Source organism: Varroa jacobsoni, unplaced genomic scaffold (genome assembly GCF_002532875.2).
Source record: "Varroa jacobsoni isolate VJ856 unplaced genomic scaffold, vjacob_1.0 contig01139, whole genome shotgun sequence".
Lineage (NCBI taxonomy): Eukaryota > Metazoa > Arthropoda > Arachnida > Mesostigmata > Varroidae > Varroa > Varroa jacobsoni.
Genome location: NW_019214588.1, coordinates 62,127 through 74,257, shown reverse-complemented (window position 1 = coordinate 74,257; position 12,131 = coordinate 62,127). Strand labels below are relative to the sequence as shown.

Here is a 12,131-nt window from a genome sequence, read left to right as displayed (position 1 = left end):
ATATATATATATATATATATATATACCACTGAAAAGTACGATAAAAGAAACTTACTAAATCTGAGAGAGCAACTTACACGATGAGGCTGTTCCGCTTACACAAGAATAATGTTTTATAGTAAGACTTGCCATTCATCCGTTCATGACAAATCATGACTAGCAGCTGATATACAACTTGTTCAAGTTTTTGTGTATCAGCTGGTAGATATAAACAATTGTAACTAACAGCGGTTACCACCGATAGAATGTGATGTTGGTGGATCAGACTGATCCTATCTATCGCTGTTGTGAATGTCCACTGTAGAATAAGTTTATACTAAATAAAGCATATGCCAGAACTACTTAAGTTGCTATTTTAATTTTTTATTAAGCAAATTTAAGCTGGGTAAGCGCTTTCTGTTCACACGAAGTAGAATCGGTCCCGACCCAAACGTGTGGCTCGACTCTACGCAATTTCCAGAATTAAATTATGACCTCTCATAGTGACTGAGGAGACGAAAAATATGTCTAGCTTTTGGCGTTGCCGTTTGTTTTTGTCGAAATTTCGAATAGAATTTATTTTCAATCTGACGATATTTGTTTTACAATCTTTACCTCTTATAGTTCCATATGCTTCCACTTCTGTTGCTTTGTGTCTTTTTGCTTCTGATCTATAGCGTACTGTTTTCCACAATTATTGACCTTTTGCTTTCCTTCGCTTTTATATAGTTTAGTTGCATTCTTTTCTCGTTCATTTTTGGATTATTCGACCATTCTATTTCATACAAATAAGTCTTAAAATACATCATTTACATGGTATTGTTCGTACTTCGTCAATAATTTTCTTTACTCCTGCTTCTGTTCCGTACTCACACCGACCCCGAATAGGAGCATTGTCGATCTTGTAACTATTACATATACTTTCAACGTATTCGCGAGCCATATCTACCTGCGACAACGTATATCTGCAGGTAGATGATCTACAACGCTCGCTTGGATCCCATACTTTGTAATGAAGATGCATCGCGAGCGATTTTGTTTTTCGGCTGAATAGAACCTTGCTTTATTTTTGAGTTGACGCTGATCAGCCGATTCAGGTTTACGTTAATTGGGTGACCTTCTTAGTCTTTTGCCCTGCGTCTGTTTGATATATTTGAATATTTCCGCAGTGTTTTTTTTTTGTTTTATTTATATTACAACTTGCTCATTACATACTTTCCTCTACTACGATTTATACTTATGTATATATACCATTGTAAACTAAGCTAACAACAATAGATTAAACCACTGTTTTGAACGAAGCATTTCGATGAAACGGCTAGCTAAGAGGGTATGTCCTTCGACAATGTTGGTATGCTGATTACATGTTCTTCTTAAAAACAATTTCAGTATTTGTATAAACATATCTTGTTGTTCACGGTAAAAACGAGCATCATTCGCTTTGTCATAACAAGTTAAATACTGAACAAATCCTATTCAATTATTTAGGAAACTAAGATCCTGTTTTCGTTGCACTTGGAGAAAAAAAATCGTCAGCCATTAGGGTCTTTTATTCCCTCTAGATATGCTCATTCGATAAAGTTAAACGGTGCCAATTACGCCGCTTACTACTTAATATAATAATTGTCTATACAACAAAAGTGCAGCCGTTCGTAGCCCTTACACCCGCACAGATACACATTCGTATTTTGTCGATCGCATCCTACACCTCAATTTCCAATAGAAAATAACAGCAAAACCTTTCTCAACATGGAGATCGCTGGTCGCGTTTCGAATCCTCTTCTGATACGAACTCCACACTTGGCCGTTCGGTATGATTCTTTCGTTATGGGCCTGTTATGTTTAAGGTTTACGTTACCTGTCGTCCGCATGAGTTCACTGTGATTCCTTTCTCTAGGTACTTCCAAGTATCCAAATCCGATACCGCCGCTTCTCGTTTCGTCAACTCACACCACATCCGTTATATCCGCTCAAACAGGTATCGCGCGTATACCGTTTTAAAGGTGTGAATTTTTACGTTTGGTGCTGTTTTCACCAACCATTGCCGCTTCCGACAGCTGGCAATTATCTTCAGCACGAAACGAAGTGTGTCTACGTCAGGCTTCACTAAACGCTCTTAAGTTAGCTCGACAAAGACGATCAATGCAGCGTCACAGAAGCACGCACTTCGTTTTGCTGTCCCAGTGTTATACAGTGCTCTCAACAGAATTACCGTTGGGTTTCTGCTGTTGACGGGCATCATGGTGCAGCTGTGTAGTAATACCGCCTTCCGTTAACGGCAGTTGTCTACGGAAATGAAATTTTTGTGAGAACACGATAGTTTCATTTGGCGCGTGATCGCCACAGCCCGCATTTAAACCATCAAGTGAATCCGATGTTACTCCAGTGAATTTAAATTGTCCCGATGTATAATTATTTGGTAACAATGGTGAAACTCTGGACTGCGGGGGTAAAAGTTCTGTGTGCCCGGAGGGTTCTTGCTGTTTCCAACGCTCCTGAGCCGTTCGACCGGTCGCTGAATTTTTACTGCCGATAACGATAAAGCCGCCGTCGTCAAAATCGGTGCCGACGATATCCGTTGTTATAGCGATCAAACTCGGGTCGTTATGTAACAGATTTGACGACAGGTTAGATCCGATAATCGAAGGGGATTTTACGCTGGGAATGAAGGGTTCGTTCGGCTGGGTCCAAAGGGAATCGCCGCTTTGAGTAACTATCGGGGTAGCTACTGGTGAACGCTGATGTTCAACGATATTGCTGACGGATGAGCTGTTATGCGCTTGTTGGCAAAGCGGAGATACCCGTAGATTCGTCGGTTGGACGATAGGACAGTCCATGTTGAGACTGCCGCAATTGCCTAAATCGTTGACGCCGAAGCCGGGCTGAGAGGAATATAAATGGAGCGTAGCGTAGACCCCGAGCTGGGCTGCTTGGTGGGGCGCCTGTATGGAAAATGTGTTACTTAGTAAAACAGGATAACTTGAAATTCAAAAAATCATGCAAAATAAACTAGAAGTACGCGCGAAAATCCTGCACATACCATAGTTCACTGTTATGAGCACTACTGCAACTTTTTACAGGACTCTATCATTGAAAATTTTGGCGACCTGATATCTTTGCAAGACTTTCCTGCCCAGCATAACAAAGATGGAAATATTCACAGAAAACAAATTATGACCAAATGGTACCGTTAATCGGTCGTCTTCCCGTAACTCGGTTACGGTTGTCAGGGCGTGACTGAGATTCGATCCACTGCCAGCCTTCTTACTCTTTCCATTAGCTAGCCGATGCCGATAGATGTCTCCTGATAGTACTTGAGAATCGGATCTGGTGATTTTGTCGGTTGATGTTCTTGTCACCGAAAGGGTTGACATAATGCCGAAAATTCCGCACTGCTGTGAATCCAGTCCCGGCGTAGTTGATAGTGGCGGTGGCATCTGCTGACGTTGAATAATATCGGGTTGGATAAGTACAGAGTCGGCCGTAACGATGTCGTCTGCACTCTCAGCTGTTCCGACAAGATTCGAATGCGTCCGGAGTACAACGCTGTCACAACGGTTATTACTTCCGTTATCGCTAACATCGGACAGTGGAACTATGACTTCGGTAGAATCCTTGCATTGGTCAGCATCGGTCGTCTCGGCCTCGAGCACTGACAGAGCGGATCTTGACGACGGAAAATGCATGGTCAAGGTAATGGAGCAAGTGATGCAAAGATGACGACATGTGTGATAATTATATATCAAGCAGTATATTTATTCTGTGGACAGGATGGGGGGCGAGGATAAAGTGTGAGCGTTTTTATTGCTTTTTTTCTTCATTGTTTTTTTTATGTGATATCTTACAGTGCTTACATTTGTCCTATGATGGCTAAACAGATTAGTGAAATAAGTTTTCGCGTGATTCATTTTAAAAGATCTTATGAACGAACACGTTTTCGATTGCAAAGTTACAAGTGGTGGACAAACAAAAGTGGTGGAAACCGCTACTCAAACAAGATTCATAATCCAATTCCCAGTGATGAAAACTCGTATAAGCAAAGTTTGCAATGAAAACGCAAAGAAAATAAGCATAATGCTGATACTAGTTAATTGTTGATTGATAGTAGCTTAAACTGCCGTGAATTATTATCTCATGGGTTTGGTTACGATTTTATGTTATTCTCTGGTCGTAAGAATTTTATCTTATACTAAATCAATTCAAGCCAGAAAAAAAACAGTCATTTTTATGTGTCACTTTTCCCATCGTCTTCCACTGGTTTCAACACATTAGCACTGTTATCTGTTATTTCGAACATGTTCAATCTACCCACCTTTATATCCCCTCTTCCATTTATATCCCCTTTATATCGCCATTTTATTTTTTAGTTTTCAAATACTTTGTATGGCTATATCGTTGCGAACAGTGAACACTCCCGTCATGGCAATGCCAATTTTTAAGGACTCACTTGCTTCTCGTGCTGTGCGTCTCCGATGCGGGTGCTGTCATTTATGACAAACAAATTGACAACAAAGAAGGCAAGGCAAAGCAGAATTTCGAAATTAGCGATTCGTACTAATCATGTGCTTAATAGACGCTACAAATTATTTACTAGTATTTATAAATAAACAGATTAGTCCTCATACCGAATAAGATTATCTATCATCTATCAATAAGATAATATATATCAGTATAATCTGAAGCTAGTATAATGATTATAGCCTCTCCCGTGTGCTTCAATTGGCAGACAGTAATCGCAAGCGGTCAACCCTGTGCCCATTGGACATTTAAAATCTACAGATATCCAGAAGGCCAATAAATGGCTAGGACAGATGGGGGTATGAGACAAAGAGCTATAAAGTTGAGCGGTCAACCGACGTTCGGTGACGATGCTCACGCCATCGAAGTGGGCCACTGACAGGTCATGAAGAAGGCCCATTAGGACGGTCAGTTCCAAAAAACGATGTAGCTCTCGTTGTACTGGGAATAATTTACGATAGAGTCTCAATGAGGTGAATGGTGGAACTTATAATTAAGCGCGGTAGCGGAATAATACTATGCATACGTATGTGCTCGCATGTAAATGTAGTTAGTTGTACCAAAAAAAAAGGTGTCAGCTAGAAAAAAGAATCAATCGTTACAACTTACGAATGAGTTGGTCCAAGCTGACGTTATCGAAGTTTTACGAGTTTACAATTAGCAACAAACATTTAATAGTGGACATCATAGATGCATGATGAGATTGTCCTGTTTAGTACTCACATAGCGTTTGAGGGTAGAAGTATGCGTCCTGTTGTTTGGCACATTACGCCAGCCTTTTCAGGATATTACGGTGTATTATTACTATTAGGAGATTGCAACATAATTTATGGTATATTTTACGATAAGATATGCTGACTAACTCATCTGTCCTTTCCCTATCTTGTTAGATTGAGTATATAGATATAATGGAAGGAATAAGATTAACAAAATATTGACTACGATAAAATATAATAAGGGCGATGAGAAAAGGGGCAGATTATCTAGCAAGGTAATGAGTTCTAAAAACGAATAAAATTTTTTAAAAAATTTATCTACTTCGTTATAGAATGTTGCTTGCTCAGATTTGTTACCTTTGTCTTCAGAGTGCGTTTGTTTGTGCTCGTCATTGTGAACGTGATGTCGTTGTTTATATTTGCTGTATTTTAGAACCGCGAACAATATGACCCCTCCCAACGTGATCAGAATGAGCAGGACAAGAACAAGGCCAAGCAGTGGCCTGACTATCCAGCCAACACCTAATCGAGCTGACTCTGTAACAACATCAATAACGAATACGTTGCGCCAGTTCGCCAAAAATGCGATTCTCCTTTCTACCTAATCAACGAGTTCCACATTAGTGAGAAACGCCGGCTGCAGTCGAGCTTTGCAGAATTGGGGAAAACGGTTTCCAGATGTAGTAAAGTCCCGACTACTACAGAGTTCAAAAAATCTCCACTGCACCTAAAGAGCTATTCTAGAATATGCTCACGATGGCTAGCGACCTTCGTTACTGCGATACATAAATAGAAACTACGAACAATTTGACAATCAAACCGTATGTCTTCGGTTTGGGGTTGGGATTGAAACCTTTTCACTGATAATCACCTGAGACATGCAGCCTCGTCTTCTACCGTTTGATTTCATTGTTGCGGAAACATTTCTAGGACAAGCATCGCTCTGCTAGTAGAACACGAGAACATGCAAGTCTGCAAGCTATCAGCTGTGGTTACGGTTCGCGAAATGCCTCATACTAATTAATACAGTCAAACTAGTAAAAGCTATCATGAACTATATACTCACGTTTTGTTTGGTACTTGGATGGGTTTAGTAGATGAACTATAAGTGTTGTAACCGGGCTTCGACCCTTGTGATTCCGCGCGTAAATGTGTACTCGATAGCCAACGTCGTTACGTCCACTAGCTATAGACGTGTGATCATCGATTCGAGGCAAATCGTTAAACACGAATACTGGAACCGATGGTAATCCCGTCGACGCAGACGTGGTACTTCCTTTCACCGTGACATTAGCAATCATTGGGCCGAAAGCTACACCGTTCTTTAAGTCATTTTCGTCGCTTCTGTAGAGTTCGGCCACGAAAGACAGTGCGGATAATTCATTTCCGCCGCCGTTCCACGCACCTTCGAAGCACTCGACCGTCAGACTACTCTCCGTCGCGTTTACCTGAACGCCGAAAGTAAGACGTGTACTTACTTTATCGCTGACAATTATGTACCACAATGATAATCATAGTACTAGTGATAGTAATAATAATAGCACTTGTTAATTGTAAATGTACATTCACTGTAATGTGGGAAACGACTTTGTTTTCCGTCGTACCGATAGTTTTTTTTTTTTTTTGCTATTTTTTTTTCTATCATTGTGGTCATCTGTTTATCGCCAGAGTGTAGATTGCAGATACAGCTCTGCTTCTAGCTAAATTTTAGCCATTAGTTTATGGTTACGCCGAACAATTTCCACTATTTGGGGGCCGTTCTACATATTGCCTGTACATATACATCTGTGTTTGTGCACGTTAAGAATTCGGACCTGAGAGCAGTTCTCAAGGGGATCTGGCGTGGCAGTGGCGACAATGTGAATGATACACGGCTCCACTTGTTCGCCGACCTCGTTTCCTCCGAAGCACAACAGCTCTCCGTAGTCTTGTTCCGTCAGAGGCTTATAGTTGATCATGGACCTGCGGCCGTCATCGAAGCAAGCATAGGTTCTGATTACGCTAGTCATTCAGTAAGTGCATAAACGTACGCTGCTCGTTAGGAATTAATTGAGCGAGTTATAAACTGATCGATAAGCGCTGAAGAGGTGTTTCATTAGGCAGATCGTATGCGTGGTAGCTTAAAAACCGAGCTTAGTTACTACAGCGAAAATGAAAATCTTGTTGAAATTGAAAAATAAATTAGGACGTATACTAACGAAAATTAAAAGAGGAGGTTCGAAACCAACGACATATTGAACCTTTAAGTGGCAAATTTACTTTGCCAAAGGTCGTTTGAAACAAGAACATGTCATTATGTGTCAAATGGTGCACAAATCAAGGGTTGGACAACGCCTGTGCCATGTAGACAATTAAAGACTGCTGCTAAGCCACTGTCGCCGACACATCGAGATATAGTTTACTTGCCGTTCATGTCTACTTGTCATCTTGAAGCTGATGAAAAAAAAACCTTTAAATGTTCCTTCTAATATCCTAAGACAGTATGTTTCTTGCAAAATAGAAGTTTTTAGTTGATCGCACTAATAAAAAGCCTTTCAATTTCAACCATTTTTTTCTACTACTAAACAAGCAATAGCCTAAAAAACTTATAAAAAAAAATCTCATAAGGATAAGCAAAAAAGCAAATATAAAATGTGGCCTCTTTGGGATTCAATTGATACCTTGACGTTCGATGCGAAGCCGTGGTCGGTTGTGAGTCGAGCTCGGCGCGTTTGCCCATCGAATTGTTGAAAGTCCATCTAAAGTGGGTGTTCTCTTCGGGGTCAGCCTCGACATCGCACCGAATTCGAGCGCTCTCGTATAAATCCACCCCGTAGACGCGACGTTGCTGCGATCGGCATCGGGGGGCATCTGTATCGCATGGAGCAAACATTGATATCATAAGCAGGCGAAAAGTACACGCAAGTAAGACCAAAAACCCAATAATGTTACCTTTATAGCCGGCTTGTCAATCAACATAAGAGAAAGCGTGAAACGACCTGTTACCAATTCGTACTTGGATACCGGGCCCATGCAGTTTCGCGCTGGTCCCGTTAGATCTGCGATCATGTCGTATTTCCTGAACGCCTACAAACACAACAGGACTCTATAACATAATGGTAACAACAAAAGAAGGCAGGCGTTTCACGGGAATAAGACAAATTCGCACGTGGCCGTCGAGAAGTTTTTACTACTGTGGGTATTACCGGGGACACCATCATGCTACAGGTCTAGGTATTAATGACTGTACAAGTGATCGTCCAAGCCAAATTCTTCCTCTAAATGGACGCTGAAGGAATGGTTTATTCCGTCAGCTTCCCATAGCAAATCTGCTTTTGACAAGATCAAGGCGCTGTTGCGATACTTACAAAAAGTATTGTGGATCTAAGATGTTTGAAACCGAACAGAAACCTAAATATGATAATAACATTGTCGTCTTTAGCGAGTCTAACCGGAACCGGAAATGACTCGACATGGTGGCAGTCTGGCAGGGCAATGTTACTTCGTGCTCGCACACACAAGAGATCAGCTCCGGAACACATTTATTTGATCAATCAATTTGTCGAAAGCGTCTCCTGGAGCAATCAGACGCGACCCACAGGAAGCCGAACAAGGACGCCACGTCGATCTCTTTCAGCGGCTCAAACAGGTGGATTACAGTATCAGACCAATTATAATTTCTTCGAAATATAATATAATGGCGGTAGCCATCAGCGGAACGTACCGAAAAAGCCGCAAAGCTATAAGAACCTATCGTCGATCCATCGATGAATCACTTACGGCTCATTATTCCTATCAGTTGTTTTCCTTGCTGAAATAACTCCTAATGGAGCGTCACTAGCGTCGTTTCGACGCTTGCTAGACACAGATAAATCCTATCCACTGATAAGACGTTAACGAGAGTACTGTAAGTTGATGGGATATAACGGTATATTAGGGTCTTCTGCTAGGCTAACTATGCGAACTAGTTATGTCTGCATGTATAGCGTTATTACGCGACATTGCTATGCCGTCTTATTTTCAGCTCTCTTCGCCATTACCTTCCAGTAAAAAACAACTCTCTTGCATTAAGCTTGGTGCAGATCGGTGTTTTGGCTATCAACAACCAAGCCTCTCTCCTCTTTCGAAGTTTCGTAAGGAGCACGAGCAGCAACAGGGCAAACCTATAGGACGATTGCATGCTGTTCCGAGCCTGACACATTACAGTCTTGGCTAGACAGCAGCTTTCCCATAGTAACACACGTCGACGGCTAGATCTAATAATGACCTTTCTGTTGCTTTGAAAAAATAGAGAGGCATTTTGAACTGAAGCCCCCATTCTAAATAAATCTACTTCAAGTAAACACACTTAATCAGGTCGCTGGACACATGCAACGCTCAGCCTTCTGGCTGGAGTGAGTTTGTGAGCATTTGCTATGCCGATTAGTTATCCAAGAGGGGACATTATGAAGGAAGGCGGTGAGTTCGGAAGCAGAATTGCAGAAAGACGTGCTGGCTCTCAACCTTCAAAATGATCGCCTCTTGATCTCAACAGTATGTGACAGTAATGTCGCTATGAAGATCGTTTGTTTGGTAGATAAATGATCTTTCCGGACTTGTGAGCATTTCAATTTCTGTTAATAATAAATTTCAATTAATACGCTATTGAAGGCGTATTGGTGTAGATACATGAACGTTGATATAAAGGCGTATTTACATATATCTATTTTTTATTTGGACCAAGGAGCCAAGGCTGTTTCACAGCTTTCGTTTGTTAAGGCCCTTAGGACACTGCTACCGAAGATGCTATAGGATGCGCACGCATGGCCTTGCAGTCACGCATGTTTCATATTTTATTTTTCCGGCATCTTTGCAATATCAATAGCATTCTTTTTTCATTATGATAGTTAGCCCTTTTCTTCGCCGGACCTCTAACATGACATACCAAGGCTTTCTACTTGGTTAGCTATATAACTTAGTTATACCTATGTTTCTGTTCGTGCCCGTCAATTGTATCTTTCTTCCGATTGACTCATTGCATGCTTAATATCGTTGCGTTTATTACGGATTTGGAAGGCATACGGGAACCTTTTAGCCAGATGTAATTATAAAAAATAAACTAACTAGTAATAAATTAGTCGCGAAATGAACTAACTTTACACCATTGTTCCTGGGCTACGTTCGGGCTCGAAAAGATCTTGATCAATAGTTTCTACTCTACCCGTAATACGACGACTCTATGGTACACTAACATTTCACTCGAAGAAAAAGCCGATTGCTTCTTGTGGTTCCTTCGCGGTTCGAAGCCGAACACGTATACCATCCTCGCTGAGATCTAGAGACAGCCTGCAGCACCAAAGACGAACCGCTGACGATGATTCCTGCAAATACCAATGATTAAACTTGGCCCTGAGATGACTTGCATGGTGCCATTTGCCAACAGGCAACTCTGACAGGTCTCACGGCTTCGAAAACGGTTGGCTGAGTAACAAATAACATGCCTATGGGATCCGTACACCGGTGAAGTCTATAGTTCCATGACGTACCTTTGTCTTTATCTGTATGCAGCTCCGTGGTGCCCTCGAAATACCAGACGATTTCGTGTGCGGCTGGTTTCGCCGTAATTTCACACTCAAGGTAGACGTCGCGACCCTCTCGAATGTCTCCCGAGCGTACGCCACCACCAAGGACCAATTTTAATTTTGGTGCATCTGTCGTCGAAGACACCCGACAAATAAACAAACAGGATAGGTTGCGATGAGGAAGAAGTATCACCGAGCAGCCTGTAACCAACATAGGCCCCGAGGCTGGGCCTACTGATCTACTGAATTGAATTACATAATCCTATTCCTATTAAAATTATCGAGTTTCTAACTTAAGAAGGTAACAGCCACTGGGCTATTGGCAACTTGAGAACTCGCCGAACTAAAGGATGATGATCGAAGATGTTCATGTTTTCGATTCGGTCGAAAATTAGTAAAGAGTACAACTTTGTGATTCTTAACTTTTGCCCTAGCTATCTTAAAGTTTATGATGTCATGATGGTAATAAAGCGCTATTGCTTATTTATATACTTATCATTAGCTAGTTGTAGCAGTGTACAAGTTGCTAACTTTACTCTGCTATGACTTTTATATTTATTAGCATATGGCTACTTTTTACAAAGTAGCGAAGTATACAAAATTTCTCAATAAAAATGGTTACGCCATGAACAGACATGGCCTATATAGCCACTCCAGTAAATTCGGAATATTTTTTGAAGACAGCATGCTTTATGTTTATTTTTATGATACTCACAGTGTACGTCGAGCGTTCGGCTATACTCCAAGGCAGCCGTAGTGCGTCGGTTATTAAGACGTTCGCCGCCACCGAATCGCTCACCCTCGTTGCTGTTCATTGCGGGATTTTCAGCCCGGCAAGCCAAAATGGCACCATCATCTTCCGGCTCGGGTGTGAAGGTCAATACCGATGTACTTGAACTTGACCCGCCTGAACAGAGAGGAAAAAAATAACACAGATGAAATAGTCATCTCTTATATTTCATTAGAATATTAATGCTGTGGCTTTTTTTTTCCAAAATGTTTGCTCGATTATTAAGGGTACTTGACGTTCCGGAGCATGACAGATGTTGCGTTCATCTGTTTACCACTGGAAAAGTCCTCTTTGGTGGCCTGGACCTGCTGATCGCCTTTCCACCATGTCAGTACTGCAGGTGGTCGAGAGCCGCTTGAATAGCATACGAACTCAATCGGGGCACCGGCTGATAGTGGTTGTGTCGAAGAAGGTTCAACATTTATATACAAAGGTTTTACTGAAATTAGCAACAGGGTAACATGCTATTATTTTTTCAATCCGGTACTAGACGTAATCAACACAAGTGATTAATGAAGTAAATGTGTAAATATAATAAGTAGATAATATTCGAGTCAACAGTGCGTGTATAACGATGCTTATTTATAA

General features: G+C 41.3%; 1 protein-coding gene across 1 annotated transcript in view; it reads right to left on the bottom strand.

Annotated features, from left to right (window-relative positions):
• Window positions 1-339: 339 nt before the first annotated feature.
• Window positions 340-12,131, bottom strand: part of LOC111271861 (uncharacterized) — a 38,596-nt gene continuing 26,804 nt past the window's right edge. Inside the window, exons 7-17 of the mRNA XM_022852872.2 lie at window positions 11,818-11,982; window positions 11,469-11,660; window positions 10,718-10,882; window positions 10,424-10,552; window positions 7,874-8,063; window positions 7,028-7,175; window positions 6,280-6,661; window positions 5,571-5,750; window positions 4,427-4,460; window positions 3,168-3,645; window positions 340-2,921 (exon numbers count right to left, since the gene is read on the bottom strand). Of these exons, the coding sequence (XP_022708607.2) occupies window positions 2,166-2,921; window positions 3,168-3,645; window positions 4,427-4,460; window positions 5,571-5,750; window positions 6,280-6,661; window positions 7,028-7,175; window positions 7,874-8,063; window positions 10,424-10,552; window positions 10,718-10,882; window positions 11,469-11,660; window positions 11,818-11,982 (2,819 nt within the window). The 3' untranslated portion in view covers window positions 340-2,165. The remainder of the gene's footprint in view (window positions 2,922-3,167; window positions 3,646-4,426; window positions 4,461-5,570; window positions 5,751-6,279; window positions 6,662-7,027; window positions 7,176-7,873; window positions 8,064-10,423; window positions 10,553-10,717; window positions 10,883-11,468; window positions 11,661-11,817; window positions 11,983-12,131) is intronic.